General features: G+C 39.0%; 2 protein-coding genes across 4 annotated transcripts; both read right to left on the reverse strand.

The window, feature by feature from the left end:
* Positions 1-5,948: 5,948 nt before the first annotated feature.
* On the reverse strand, positions 5,949-11,382 carry cacfd1 (calcium channel flower domain containing 1). 2 transcript variants are annotated; one of them, XM_083892027.1, is made up of 5 exons: positions 10,863-11,382; positions 9,672-9,744; positions 9,004-9,129; positions 8,759-8,866; positions 5,949-8,095 (listed from the first exon to the last, which is right to left on the reverse strand). In XM_083892027.1, the coding sequence occupies exons 1-5, from the start codon at positions 10,969-10,971 to the stop codon at positions 8,005-8,007; spliced, it is 507 nt and encodes a 168-aa protein (XP_083748153.1). In that variant the 5' UTR covers positions 10,972-11,382; the 3' UTR covers positions 5,949-8,004. The 2 variants fall into 2 exon arrangements, with proteins under 2 accessions (XP_083748153.1, XP_083748154.1); XM_083892028.1 differs by lacking the exon at positions 5,949-8,095 and adding an exon at positions 8,153-8,355.
* A 527-nt stretch (positions 11,383-11,909) lies between these two features.
* Positions 11,910-15,242, reverse strand: ptcd2 (pentatricopeptide repeat domain 2; the record flags this gene model as incomplete). Of its 2 annotated transcripts, none has more annotated exons than XM_083890868.1 (10): positions 11,910-12,331; positions 12,466-12,579; positions 12,717-12,791; positions 12,884-12,994; positions 13,080-13,171; positions 13,268-13,346; positions 13,459-13,576; positions 13,706-13,835; positions 13,929-14,021; positions 15,113-15,242. In XM_083890868.1, 10 exons carry the CDS (start codon positions 15,240-15,242, stop codon positions 12,110-12,112), a joined length of 1,164 nt encoding a protein of 387 aa, XP_083746994.1. In that variant the 3' UTR covers positions 11,910-12,109. The 2 variants fall into 2 exon arrangements, with proteins under 2 accessions (XP_083746994.1, XP_083746993.1); XM_083890867.1 differs by having other exon boundaries at positions 13,268-13,349.
* Positions 15,243-15,459: the final 217 nt, after the last annotated feature.

Below are 15,459 nucleotides of genomic sequence, written 5' to 3' on the forward strand. Positions count from 1 at the left end.
TGACTTTTGTTTTCAGCTGTGGCGTGCATCGCTCTCGAGCATCAGCAGGTGTAATCTGTCGTCCAGCCAGAACATGCATCACTGGACCAATTTCATCTGACAGATGCCGCACTATTCGTATTGTGAGTGATTATTGTGTTACTGTAAACGCACAGTTTCCGTCATCCATCATCCAACGATCAGCACGTTACTGAAGATGAATGTGTAGTGCAATTTTATTTTTTTGTAAAAAAATGTAGGACCTTCTCTAGCATAAACACTGTCCTTGTCAGGACCAGTCGTCCTCGTGGAGACAAAAAAAACCTGGTCCTAACGACGCAAAATGTGATTCCTGAGGAAATGGTTATGGTTTGCCACTAAGATTTGAATTGTGGGAAGGCTAAGGTTAGCATTAGGTAATCGGTATTGACTGTTTTTTCCCAAAAGAATGGAATTGGAGTTAGCTGTGCACACCTGCGTGTGTTTTCTTGTATTTGTGGCTCTGCAAGGACCAAAAATTGTAAAAACCATATGGAGTGAGGACATTTTGGCTGGTCCTCACTACTTTAACCCTTTTATTACCATCCTGTCATCCCAGACAGGACACTTTTCATTACCGTAACTCGTAGACCATTATTGATTTCTAGAATATGAAAAAACTATGGACTGGTGACCTGTCCAGGGTGTGAGAAGATGGATGGATAGATATCAGAACACAGGGATATAGAGCTTTGCGCTCATATACTTGTCATTACGGTAGACGCTCAGGACTTCCACGGAACGACAGCCCAATCACAGACAAGATTGACCAACATGTCCATCACGTTTATGATGTCAGTTTCTCAGTATTGTATTCCTAAACGGTTGAATAACTGCCAGATATTGGCGGCCTGAATATCATAATAGTCATAAGAGGGTATAGGGTTAGAATTGGGTTTAGTTTAGGGTTAGGGATAGGCATTTAGTTGGGATGGTTAAGGATGCATTGTTGCATTGTATCTATGAGGGTCTTCACTATGAATGAAGCACAAACATAGGCGTCAAACACCTTCGCCATATTTCTTTTCATCTTACCCTGATTCTCCTCATGGCTGCCACGATCTCCATCCGACTGTTGGGCCTCGACACGTCAAGACTTCCCACGTACTGTGGTAAATAAATAAACGAACAAACAATCAGAAATTGTTGGTTTTTTTCCAAACACATTATTCCATAAACACGTGACACTAACTAATGACAGTTAAATGAATCCTCGCCGATACAACTGAATTACCCCACCGCGCCGCCAAAGCATCGTGATCGATCACTGCCACTGTGTGTGTGTGCAGATTCTCCCACGACATTTACATTCACTATTGAGCCACTAAATAAACTGCAGGAGGGTGAGAATTAAGATGCAATAAATTAAACTGTAGATGCTCAGTCAGACAAAATAAACGAAGCGATCTGTAAACTTGAAGGCAACTTGCACTTCTGTTTTGCGACCAAGTTGCAGTGTCTTATTAATAAGCTGTTTGTGGCCTGTATATTTAAAAATGTGCTTTTATGTACATAGCTGTGTGCAGACTCTTATCTCTCCATGTGTTTTGACAATGCACACTTGAATACCATGTGTTTTTTTGGATTTAAAAACTACAATGCAATTTACAAGTATTTGACAAAGACCAAGGAAAAGATTTGCCGCTAAATAAGCAGACGTAATAGAATAAAGGATGGAAAACGAAAGCAGTCATGTGACTGAACTTTGGACTCTCTCTTTCTACCACTGCATTTCCTCATCAGCCCCAACATGAACTGAATGGTATAAAGTTACAAAATGACGTTTGTGCAGATCAGAGATTTTCTAATCTAATTTAGAAAATGTACCTGCAAATACCCAGATTATTATCTTGGTAAAGCTTTTTTGTCTAATTCTATTTCTGTGTTTCACTTTCAGATTTGGAAAATGTTGGAAAATGTCAGAATTAAAAAAGAGACTGCAGGGAAATAAATTCAGAACAGTAATTATGGCACTTAAGTATTGAAAAACTGAAATAAAACCAATTGTCAGTATATATCGACGTTATGTGTTAAAGGTGCATTATGTAATAAATCTAAAGCAACTGGCAATAAAATCCTCCTAATATGTCACAGAGACTCAGGAATAATGTTCATATAACAAACTGAACTCACCAACAACAACAGTACAGGCAAAATATTTGCATTAAAAAAAATATTTTGCAGACTGCAAATAATGGCAGTTTTGGCATGTGGCGCCACCTACCAATCTTTGCAGTCAGTAGAGTCTCAGCTGCCGAGCAACCACGGGTTGCCAGTTACGTCAGAAAACGAAACCTAAAAGACCTCTGTATTTTGAATTTGAATGTAGTGACCGTTTTTGGCCACACATTCTTACATATAGCACCTTTAAATACATCACTTTGAGGTAGAACACATACAGTGGATTGAAATATTGATAAATATAATTCAGTATCTATAGTCAACAATTAAAGATATTATTTGAATGACTTCAAAATATATGCAAAATATTGTCCACGTGTTTCACTTCAGGGTAGCACTGAACAATATGGCCAAAAGGGTTCTTGTAATACAGATTTTCAAAATCACTTAATATTGATAATTTAAAAAAATAATATATCAGATTATTACATTCTTGGATGAAAGTTAAAGAAACCAGCTAATTGAGTTTGTTTAAAAAATGACTGTTTGAGCACGGCATGATCATTCTAATGATATATATTGATCATATTTCAGTTAAATAAAGTTGGTTGCCTTAATAATTCCGTGTTTTGGGGAGTTTTGCGAATTAAAACAAGAAAACATGTAAATATTGCCTCTGTATTATGCTTACATAGTTTGTATTTGCTAAATAAACAACAGATCTGAGAAGACGCCAGACGGTGCCATGTGTTCAAACTTCATAGGGGAGGATGATGATGAGGAGGAGGAGAGTGCACCTGACACTGTGGCTCCAAAAACATCTCACATGCTCGGATTGAATTATCATTATTATTATTATTATTTTTAAAAAACACGCTTCGAACTAGAGAAGGAAACCGTTTGTTTGCCGTCACCTTGGCTTGGAAACTAATCCCGTGCTGATAAGCCTCCTCGTTGTGCAGCGGCAGCCTCGAGTCCGCCACATCGTCCACCAGGTTGTACCTGTTCCTCGCAGGCATCGCGGCGGGCTCCCCACGGGGAAGAAGACACGGCGAAACACAACAACTCAACAAGTCAGCGTGGAAATGTCGAGTGGTTCGGGGAACATCCCGCTTCTATGTGTGTGTGTCGCTCTCTCTTCGTGTGTGTGTGTGTGTGTGTGTGTGTGTGTGCTCCAGCAGTCACCTCCCTGTGGAAACGCAGTCCATTGTTGTTGCTTTGGAGCGTCAAGAGTCCCCGTCCTCAGGGGGGACACATTTTGGACGCCCCCCTCTCTGTCCCGGAGGAGACAATCAATAAATGTTCTCAGCTCAGCGAATCAACGCAGCTCAAGTCAGAAGCGGGAAATAAATCCAACAGCGTGTGTCCCTCTGTGTGTGTGTGTGTGTGCAGGTGGTGTTGTCTGCTTGCTTTTTTTTGAACATCGTCCTGTTGGTGGTGGCAGCTCTGCCCCCGTCTCTCTCTCTCTCTCTCTCTCTCTCTCTCTCTCTCTTTCTTAAAGCACAAAGCTCTCTCTCCCTTTCTCTCTTTCATTAGAGCAAAGTTCCCTAACATGACGCAATACGTACTACCCGGAGATCTGGATTAGGGAAACTCCTCTGGATTTGGACACACACACTATTTATTTATGGAGAAAGTCATGAACTTTAATAATAAAACAAGGTTCCACGAAGTTTAACAACAAATTACAGTACAGTTCTGCTGCTCATACTTTGAAACGTTCATTCTCATCCATTGATAATCATATAACACCAGAATGTTAAAAGGTGCCACATGTAAGAATGTGTGGCCAAAAAAGGTATTCAAATTCAAAATACCGAGGTCTTTTAGGTTTCGTTTTCTGACTAAACTGGCAACCCGTGGTTGCTCGGCAGCTGAGACTCTACTGACTGCAATGATTGGTAGATGGCGGTAGGTGGCGCCACATGCCAAAACATGATTTGCAGTCTGCAAAATATTGTTTTTAATGCAAATATTTTGCCTGTACTGTTGTTGTTGGTGAGTTCAGTTTGTTATATGAACATTATTCCTGAGTCTCTGTGACATATTAGGAGGATTTTATGGCCAGTTGCTTTAGATTTATTACATGCACCTTTAAACATTCATGAAACATGTATTTCAGCCATATTACCCTTGTTTTTGCTACAGGACTACTGCTCATACTGTGAAACGTTCATTCTCATCCACTGATAATAATATAGCACCAGAATGTTAATGAAACGCTTTAAAGCTGCAGTGTGTAACTTTTGTCGATTGTTGTCGATGTCGTCATTCCCGACCTGTGTTTGGTCTTTGTGAACGGTCTTCACAGTGTTTACATGCAGTGTTAAAAGTCAGATTTTATTCAGACTAAGACAATAATTTGGTTTTCTTCAAGGTCCCATATTATGCAAAATCAGCTTTTTAATCATTTAAATCCTTATATTTGGGACTCTGGTCGGCAAAGTGTGAAAAAAGATGACTCACTCATGTTTTTGTGGTGCTCCTCAGCCTCAGTACAGCAGATGAAACACACGATGTTGAGTTCTGTACTCATTGGGACATCAAAATGTGCATTGCGAATTGTTGTCTCGCGGAGCTCCGCTTTGTCCCTAAAAAAAAACCGTGAGGGCAACGGTGTCCAAAATACGGAAGACCAAAAAGTTCTATTCTTGGCTCCACAGTGCAGCACAGAGTTCTACACACACTTCCAGCCTCAGAGGATTTATCTGTCCAGTGGATACATGTTATATATGACGGCCTGAGCTCAGTTAAACTGTGCATGTAAACGCACTGACTGTGATATTATTTGTATGCGGTGTCCTTCATCTGAGTACAAGCAAAACTATCAGACCTGACTGAGAAAGTGTCCCAAAACAAACCACTTCCTTCCAGGAATCTAAACACCACTATACCCAGAAACACACTGAGCTGCGTGGAGCTGGCTTAATCTGTATTGTGCAATCATTTGTGTCAATGGTTCTCTTATCTATATGATTTTATTAATTCCAGGACTCTTATGTGCTATTTTTTTTTTTTTTTACTATGGTTATGGCCAAAGACCTGTTTTCTCAACATTAAAAACGTCTTATTATCAACTTAAGTACAGAATCAGGATGACAATCAATGGTAAAGTTCAGCACACAAACCTTATTTGTTCTTCCATCCATCTTCTACCACTAAATCCTCCACATGAGGGTCGCAGGGGGATGCTGGTGCCAATCCCAGCTGAAAATGTCATAAGAGGTTTTGCGGTCAGTAAGATTTAAATCACCTTTAATCATTAGAGACTGAACTGTAAATGGCTATACTTTAATTATCACCTCATCCCCTCTTTGTAATAGTACAAATAACAGAACATTAATTCATCCAAAGCTCAGTTGAATACCAAGACATAACTGGAATTATGTCACAGTGCCCCCTGTTGGTCGCCCACTAGTACTAGTATGAATCCTGAAAGAATTTTACTACAAGAACCCAGGGATTACATTTCCAGGTGCCATTCATGCAAAAAAACCACTTGTTTCATGGACAAAGGGAAGACAAAATATAAAGAGAACACCACTTACAATGTCTTTTCTCTGAAGCACTTTCAGCTCACTTAAAAAGCCACTTTGATATGCAAGTTTTTTTAAGCATCAATAGACAGAAATTCACAGGTGCATTTTCGAAGCCTCTTTCTGAAATAGAGCAAAGTCGTCATCCATCTGTCAAAGGGCACATTTTCTCAAATTCAAGATTTGTTGTGTAGATGTGCATTCTGTGTATACACCTCTCACTGTAAACGGTCATAAAAATCAACACATCAAGTAACACAATGCCAGTAGTAGCAGATTTGTTTAATTCACCAATTCATATCAGGATGAAGAATCACGTCAGAACACACATTATACACATAACCCTTACAGCAGAAGACACGCCTGCCATTTTTAATCACATCACTGCAGTTAAATTAAAACCAAACAAAAAAATGAAGTGTTTTGACATCTTTTGTTACAACTGTGTGTATAAGAGTGTCAGACTGTAACATATTGCTGGCTTTGTGATTAACCTTTTGTGAGTTTTAAATGCTTTACGAATGTTTTTCCCATTGGCTCCGAGATTAACATAAAACACACACCAACTGCATCAACTGTATCTGAGTATTGTGCATCGTCAAGTATGACACCTGAGAGCTGTGGGGGTGGAGGTTACTGCGTGAGCGATCCACCCCGTCACTGACCAGCCAGTAACAGACGTACAGTAAGTTAGGAACAGCTGTAAGAGGTACGTGTAAACAATTATTACACCAAAGCATCCTTTTCACTCACAGTACAACAGAGGCAAGGCAACAAAACAACACTAAACACAAACCGTTTACTGCAAACCGCCACTCGCCTCATTTGAATGACAAAGGCAAGCTGTGGCTCTGATGATTGTGTGGGATACAGACCAATTAGTCCCTGAATCAACTCACTTCCCCTCGTTAAAATCGAATGAATTTTGGTAGAGCAATGTACCAATTAAGACTCAATAAACAAAAAAATACATATATTAAAATGGGGGGAAAAAAAGGACCAACACATTTTAAATAGGACAGTAGATAAAGTAAGCGCACTTTCCACTTCTCCCAGTACATAAACGCACCACAAATCTGCAGCCATATCCCGGCTACCAGCTGCTCCGACGTGAGCAACCATACGTAAACAAGCAGACCCATGCACTGAAAGCTTTTAAAGAAATCCCAAATTTATCCAACCGAGCATCAACCAAATAATAAATAAAACAACAAAAATACAGGATTTTTTTTTTTTTATCTTTGGGTATTTCTGATACATTCCCTCATGTTTAAAACATCCCTAATGCCCATAAACATTCATGAACACATTCAGGCTGCTGTTCAGAGTTGTATGTTTGTGCGATGGGGTGTAATACTAAAATAAACCAGTTTGTATTTGTTCTTAAAACGTGTCACTTGGAGATTTATCTCTGAGAGACATAGCATAAGGGGTTTCCAGTCGGATAACAAATCTCTAAGTGTGAACCAGTTAAATTAATCAAAGGTCGACTACTAAAAGTCACTCATATACAACGCAACTGGTAATCTGGTAAGTCTTCTTCACATTAATAATAGTAGTTAAAACAAATACACACTCAGTTCAAATGGCTCTTGATTTGTATGAAGTTAAAAAAAAAAACTCTCAGCCGCACATATAAACGCAACAGTTCTCATCGCCGTTTCCACCATGACCTCAATCGACTTGAATAGATTCATTCCTCCGTTTGGCTGCTTCCACTGCGTCGTAAACACAAGAATTCAAGAGTGGGTTTGCGTGCGATAGTTGAAACCGTTACCAACTGAAAAGCTGGCATCAAATTCAATATTTTAGGTGTGGCGACGATTAAATCTGAACTCAATGATTTATTATTTGAATCTCCCTTCTACCCGCCAAATTAATACAACTCTGAATCACAGCTTCACAGTCACCATGACTCACCTGACGTTTATCATCGTTTTTGCTCAGATTTCCTAAAAAGGTTCTGGGGCTACAAGTTTGTTTCTTTTGCTGCATTATTGGTTTACAACCAAAAGCAGCAACACATAACAAACGGACTAAATAAATACAAACTCAATAAAACATTCACAAAATGTAAAATCTAGGATATAAAGTGAAGAAGAGACTGGATTTTTACCCACCGGGTACCAAATCGTGGACTGAAATCGACACTGATTCATTTAGATATTAATAGGTCAGGATCACCGCAATTTAAATATGACTTCAGGTCCTTTGTTATAGTGATAGAAATGATAGTGAGGGAAAATGGATGGATGGGTGGAGGAGGGCAGGAACTAAATAAAAGTAATAGAGAAATACTAGAGATAAGAGAGGGAGGAGGTTGGATGCCTCACTCCGGAGCACCGTTTGCTGTTCCTGCCATTCTCTCTTCGTCGCCTTGTTTGTTATGCTGCAGTCTGGCATAAGTCACTGCATCTCCCCTGAGAAAGAGAGAGAAAAAAGAAAGGCGGGATGCGAAGGAGGGATGGTAATTGAACGTAATGAGGAGGGAAAGGTGAGTGGAAATAAAGAAAATGCAGGTATGACAGGAGAAGATAGGAATGTTAAACACAATGTTATTTCAGATGTGAGTTTGTCAAACATTAATGTGTATAAGTTAAAAAGGCTGATAAGACTTGTTACATCTGTCACACAAAATAAAAATTATATTAGCGGATTATAATGTAATTAATATGGGAGTCTGTTAATTTTAGTGTTATGGGTGAGACATCAAAATATGTTTTAGAGTCAGAGTAATTAAAATGTCAACACATAAAAACAACCCTTAAATAATGTAAAATTTGGTTTGGTTTGATTTGTATTTGTGCATTTTCACATACAAAAATACAATATACTGTAAGTTGCGTGAGAATATGACAGATTGCCTAAAAAAGGCTTCAGAATATTTTCTCAATCTACTAAAAACACATAAAAATACAGTAATGCACTTAGCGTAGTATTCTGTAGAAAAGGAGTCTAAAGTAAATTCAGATACATTTAAAAAATTGTTATCTGTAACTTCATAAAAATAGACATAGCTTGTCCTTGCTTGAGTAGTTTGGTAGTTGTTGTCAACTTATGATCATGTATATCAAACAGCTTACTTTTTTCCCAAAGATGCGAGGCCGTACAAAACCCCTGTAGCAAAGGCGATGGCGTTACCAAACAAGGTCGTAAAGGAGAACTTCAAGGCTACGGGAAACAGAGCCAGCCTGGAAGACCAAACAAGAGTCAAAAACAACAGTGTGGCAATAAATAAAGATAAAATAACCTCATTCCCAAAAGTGTGTCCAACATCTAAGGAAATGTTCACAAACTTCAACACAGGAAACTCTCAGATTGTTCTTACCCGCAGTAGAAAATGGCTTTCTGCCATGGTTTGAGTTTGTCTGCCCGGGCGGCGACTGCATTCGCAAACTCCACAAACTGGCAACAGAAGGGGACTTCACACAGGAAGAGGACAAAGGCAGTCAACCTGGAAACGGGAGAAGAGAAACAGAGCGTCCAGAATCAGCATGGTCATTTTCATCTTAACGTCTTCAAATGTCTTCTTTTGTCCGACCAACAGTCCCTTACGGCAAATATTTAACTGTTACATATGCCAATGAACAACAGCAACATACAAATGTCTTCTGAAAACTCCGATTAAAACCAAAAATAAATCACTGTAGCCTTTGGCACCGAGATATCCTCTTCGACATTCGAGAACCACTGTAGCTGAGGCTGCAGGGTTAAATGTCCATGGAAGATAATAGCGTACATACAAATAAATAATCAAAATGAAACAAACTGTAAAGAACTAATCAAAGTCTAATATATAATAATTACAATTAATATACTCGGTTGACAATGCAAGTCTTGTTTAATTCACATAGTCAGGTATAAATTGAACACTAATCAACAATTTTACTGTGTAACCTTATTCTAAAAGTATCACTAGACCTGACTTTACTCCCTAAATACTTTTTAAGTTTAGCATGTTGTTTACAAAGTATAACAAACAGTAGTTTTACTCACACCATCCACACCCCAGCAGCAATGTTTAGAGGGTTCACAGTGACGCAGTTCCACACTCCTGCGATGGCACAGGCTGCAAGATTTGGAGAAAAGACAAATAACAGAACTGTAACACAGAAGGTATACGACACCTATCACTAGAAGGTCAAAGAGCATGCTATATGGTTATTGGCTCAATGAGATTAACTCCTTTGGTATGATAACACATTTCTCTATAATCAATACCACAAAAGTCTTGGGTTTTGATAACCAGCACTGCTACTGTTTCAAGGCAAACCGCAAAAACGAGATATTGGTGATGATAAATGTGTCTTAAACCGTCTACAGTGCCACTAACAGTAGAGGAACTATGCAGTGTATCACGCTCATTGAGACTATCCAGCCCCCTTAATAATACAGAGCCTATTGAATATGCAGTGGCCCAGGTGGTTAATGCGATACAGGCAGCGGTACTCTGGTGTCACTGTGACAGGGGGAGATAGGCAGGGTGGCTGCAGTGTTGCAGGAAAACTGCAAACTGAGCGGGTTTCTCTCATGCTGGACTCTTCAGGGAAGTCGTCACTGACAGTACCTGCTGAGGCCAGTGTGTGTTCATCATATGATAATGTTTTAACATGGGAATGACAAGCTGTGGTGGCACCACTATTAAACCTGATGAACAGACGGTGCCCTGGAGCTGCTGCAGTGATGGAGACAATAGGCTGAGGGAAAGCTTTGTTTAGCCTGATTGAGCAGATGAAATGAAGCGTGTACACCATCAAACACATGTTTAAGTACAAGATGTGATGCTTTCACTCTTGAAGGCTGAAATGTAGGGCTAACACAAGATTGGCTAATAGTTATTAATTAATTAATTAATTAATAATTATTTTATCCTGAACTATTGTGATATATTAATCAGAGTGTTTTCCATACAGTAATGTTTTGTGATTGTGGTTCCTAAAATGTGAATATGATCTAGTTTCTTTGGTGCTCTGTGACAGTAACCTGAGCATCATCTGGTTTGTGGACATTCTATGGACAAATGAATCGAGAACAATCAACACATTAACTGATTGTGAAAGTCCTGTATATCATAGCAAAGAGCACAAACCCCACCATCACAGAAACCCGATTCAACAGTTGTATTCACATGTACAGCAAACATTTTTACACAGTTGACATAAGAAATCTACTTTAAAATCTACTTACATATTCCTCCCAAAACCCCTGCTATTTTGCAGAGCCATCGGTACCACCATGTCATGCCATCATCCTCAGGGGTGGCTTTATTGGTCACTGCAGCCTCTTCAGAGCTCATTGTGTTTTCCTAGCTGTTGGCTAATGTCAGTATTTACAGATGTCAGCCCAAAACCACCTAACAATGGCTATGCTACGTTAGCTAGTCTCGACAAACTAACTGCCAGTTTCTTAAAAACAACACAGTGGTGCCTTAAAGTCAAACGCACTAAAAAAAAACTTAAACTGTTTGTTTATTTAAATCAATTCGCTTCTTTGTCTCTCCCTGATATTCCCAGCAGCTTCGCACCGTCAGTCAGCGCCAGCTAACAGGCTAGCTGATGCTAAGAAGCACCGCAGCATCTGTGCAGCACACTTTTAACAGAACTGTTCAATAACTACAACAAACCTCGACTCGCTTCCTCTTAATTAATGACCTCACACTTTTATAAACGCAATTTCTTTGAGCCCGAGTATCCTTTATGTCGTGCGCCTCCCTGGCTGCTCGTCAGACGTGTGCGGTGCATTGTGGGATAGATTTCATGTGCGTCACTGTTTGTTTACATCAGCTGCAGCTGTGAGGCAGCATTTTCCGCATCACAATAGTGTCTTAAATCCCGGAGCTTTCTCACTTTTAACTTTTAATTTATTGTTTAATAATAGTTATTCATTCAAAATGTAAAAATCGAAAAATATTTGATTCCCACTGACACCAGTTTTATAGAAATATAAAACAAAATCTTCATTAATTTATCTTCAACTCGCCTTCTTCTTCAGTGCTATTGTACATTTATCCTTTATCCAATGATCAAATGAAACATTTGTATATGACAACAACCTGGCTGCAAGAAAAACTTAACCTTATAGATAATGTAACCTGCAACAAAGCAGTGACATGATGCCATTTCCAATCACAATATCTCACAATTACCCTGCATTTTGTGAGTATTTGCATTATGTTGTTGAATGTAACTGTAGTATGTATTTGAAAGGTACAAAATGGAGGATGAATATCCATTTAACCTTTAATCACTCATTCCCACTTTCATAAACAACATGCTTCCCAAACCACCTGTCATATTCACAAGACCCTTATCAAGAGATGTCTTATTGGCTTGATAGGGACGGGAAAAAAAATCAAACAGGGGCAGGTAATCTAACAAAGTTTTTTTTTTAAACAGTCACAAAGCGATCAGCTTGAACACTTGAAGCAGTCTTTCTCATTCCGACAGCAAAATTGAATGTAGGGGCCTCAGAGTCCTTCGGCTGGACTGCCTTCCCTCCGTTATCGGTGCTGGTTTCCTTTTCCCTGAGGGTGTGTGGCAGAGTATGTCGTCAAGGGTCTGCTGAGTCACCTGACCAGCTTGTTCAAGTTGATCCACTATCCGTTTCGCTTCCATCGCATGTGGTCCACCCTCACTCCGCAAACGCAGCATATCCAGCTGTTAAAGATGTCACAAGACATGATGTCACGATCATTCTGATCAACAAACAAACTATCATCATTTCAATTACTGCATCTCACCAGTGCTTGATTTATTGTGTTACTGAGCAAATATTTGGGGATGTAACTTACCACCTCCTGTGAAAATTGAAGTTTCTTGACAAAAGGAGGGCTTCTAGTCAGCAAGGATGCAGTCAGAGTAGAAATGGCATCTGGTACCGCTCCTGACATGGTTAGTGTCAAAACCTAAATCACAATAAAACACACACACACACGCACGCACGCACGCACGCACGCACGCACGCACGCACACAAAAAACATTAATAATTGAACTCTCGCAGCAAAACACAATGGATAACATAGTTGTGTGGTGCATTCTTACTTTTAGATTTTGGCATAATCTGCCGTCTGTGCTCATAATTTGTGAAAACAGTGAATTTGCATGTTCGATGTCATTCTGGAACAAAAAAAGAAAAACAAAACAGACGGTGAAACAGTCCTCACAACTCAATAAATGGCCAAATACAAACAGCATATGAAATCACTGACCTGTTTGAGTGCTAATGCTAAAGCAAAGCCATAAGCTCGTCTAGGGATGGATCCTTTGGTTTGTCCCTCCTCTATTAGAGAAGTGCAGATTCTGTAGGACTCTGCTGTGTTCTAACCAACACAAAAACAGGATATTATTCAACAATGAACACCCTTTTTTTAACTAAAATTTCAAGTCAAATCATTGAAAGGTTACCAGTTTATAGCAGGTACCAGCTGCCAGTATGTGTGTCTCTTTGTTGAATGGTATATCTTGGTTCCTCATAGTTCTTAACACATCTAGAGCATCTGCAACAGCCAATGATTGCAATATTATACTTGCACTTACAGAAAAAATAGAACACGAATGAAAACAAAAAAGAAGAAGATTCATCTCTCACTTACTTTCATAAGAGCCTTTAATGAATAGCATATTTATGGTGATGTTAAAGGATGTTGAATCGTTAAAAAATCCTTTCATTTGCTGCTAGGACAAGTGGGAGAGAAGCTCATTATTTATATTAATTTCTCACAAATTTTACAACATTTAACACACTTCATCCAAAGCCAAAGAAATGGCTGATGTAATATCGTACCTTATCTTTAAGCGCATCAGCAGCCATGTCCTCCAAACCCAGCTCATAGCACAGTCTCACAAAGATGGGACCAAATCGGAACTCTCCAAAAGCAAAGTTTTGGTTCTCAGCATGATACCTGTGGGTGTAAAGTAAAAGGATCACGTTTACAGCACTGACTTAGTTGAAGACACATTAAACTGTGGAGAGGTCATAATCCTATTTCCTTCTATTTATCGTGTGAAAGTTAGATTATTTGGTACTTTACCTGTAGATGGCATCTTTGGCTATGACCATGTCATCTGCAGACTGGCAAACGTGAAGGAGAAGCTTCAACTCATCTCTCAGTATCAGATCCTTTTTTTGCAGCTTCTCACTAAACACCTCCACATAGTTTCCTTTAAAACAAAGACAAAAATAGTTAAACAAAATTGTATTATGGCTTTAAACCTTTTGCTGCAGTTTAGTGACAGTAACAAGGACTATTTCACCTTTCGATTCCTTGGCGAGGTGAGCTACAGCCAGCTTCCTCTGCTGAAAGTCTTGTAGTTTGATAACATCTTCTGACAACAGATGCCTTTTAGCTGCAGAGACAATAGATTTTTAGATGCCAGTTATTACACAAATGCAGCTGTTTAAACACATAAAAAAGGGAGTTGCAGTAATCTGGATGAAATAAAAGCACGAGTGACCATCTCCAGATCTGAGCTTGGTGTAATATTCTTGAGTTTTGGAACGTTCCTCAAGCATTTTTTGCCTTGAATGGTTCTCCAAGGACATTGATTCATCAAACAACACGCAGCTTGCTGTCAATAATGTTGCTTATCAAAAATAAGACAAATGTGTTCATTTGCAACTACACAGGATCCTCCAGTCTGCTTGTTTGATGACTCAATCTATTTAAAATTAGTTTAAAAGTTATGTTCAAATCAAAGAGCAAAAGCCTTTGTCAGACATTTCCTCCATGTCCAGTTATTGACACAAAAAACAGGGCCACTGAAGTACACAAGGCTGCAATTATCAGCTATTTTTTCTATGGAAAAAGTGTAGCCAAATGGCATAAATGGTCATTTTCCATTTACGTTATGATGTCAAAATCCACTTAAGACTTGACACTTGTATATACAGAGAAGTAAAACAAGCAAATATATTAATAAGGCAGCTCAAATGGTTGATTTCTGTCTGCCAGGGCAAATAATAGCACAAACATATGAATGATTTGATTTGATAAGATTAGATTAGAACTTTATTAATCCCCCGGGAGGTTCACGCTGTGAAATTAAGGCTCCAGCAGCAGTACAGCAATGTTATATATATTCTAAATATAATATGTGGTTTTGCGTTTGTGTTTTGTGATTTGCGTTTGTGTTTTTGGTTTTGCGTTTGTGTTTTGTACCTCAGGGCCACCGTAATAATGTATGTATAATGCTTTATATTTCATTACATTACATTATGGTAGACTTTAAGACGTGTATTGACATGTGACATACTACAAACACCTATACACAACATAGCTACTACAGCCAAATTACAAGACTACGATGAATAGTTTAGTACACACATGTAGTTTCGTCACAAGTTGCTAATAGCTTTACTCTGTCTGGAACGCAGTCACTTTACACAAACATTTGAGTCTCAGACAAGACAATGTGTGAAAGAGTTGCGACCGTTTTACCTCCTTCGCTGCTTTCAATCCACCCTGGCTGTGCAACGTTCAAAAAAGCAGCGTTACAACGTTGACGTAGTAACAAACGACAACATTTACCAAGTCCCATCAGCGCCATACTTGCCCATGACTGTACCATGTCATGGAAAACGAAGGGGAAGTTTTGAAAAGTTTAATAAAGTTTAAAAACACGAACCATGTCTGTGATAATCAGCGGCAGCTAAAGCGAACGTTTGAAATGAACAGTGATAACATTTTAATCAAACCAAGACAACATGTCGGGTTATTAATTAAATTAAATGTGTAGTACGCAGTTCCCAGTTGGTATCATCCAACATGGCAGCCATGGAGGTGCT

The sequence above is a fragment of the Microchirus variegatus genome (assembly GCF_963457635.1).
Source record: "Microchirus variegatus genome assembly, chromosome: 1".
NCBI classification, from domain to species: Eukaryota; Metazoa; Chordata; class Actinopteri; order Pleuronectiformes; family Soleidae; genus Microchirus; species Microchirus variegatus.

What these genes read in the sequence shown, in the direction of transcription:
- cacfd1 (XM_083892027.1), bottom strand. Translation starts at nt 10,971, where the DNA reads ATGAGCTCTGAAGAGGCTGCAGTGACCAATAAAGCCACCCCTGAGGAT. An exon ending in GCTGCTGGGGTGTGGATGGT is followed by an intron (nt 9,130 to 9,671) that starts GTGAGTAAAACT and finishes TCCCGTTTCCAG; the next exon opens with GTTGACTGCCTTTGTCCTCT. An exon ending in AAAGCCATTTTCTACTGCGG is followed by an intron (nt 8,867 to 9,003) that starts GTAAGAACAATC and finishes TTGGTCTTCCAG; the next exon opens with GCTGGCTCTGTTTCCCGTAG.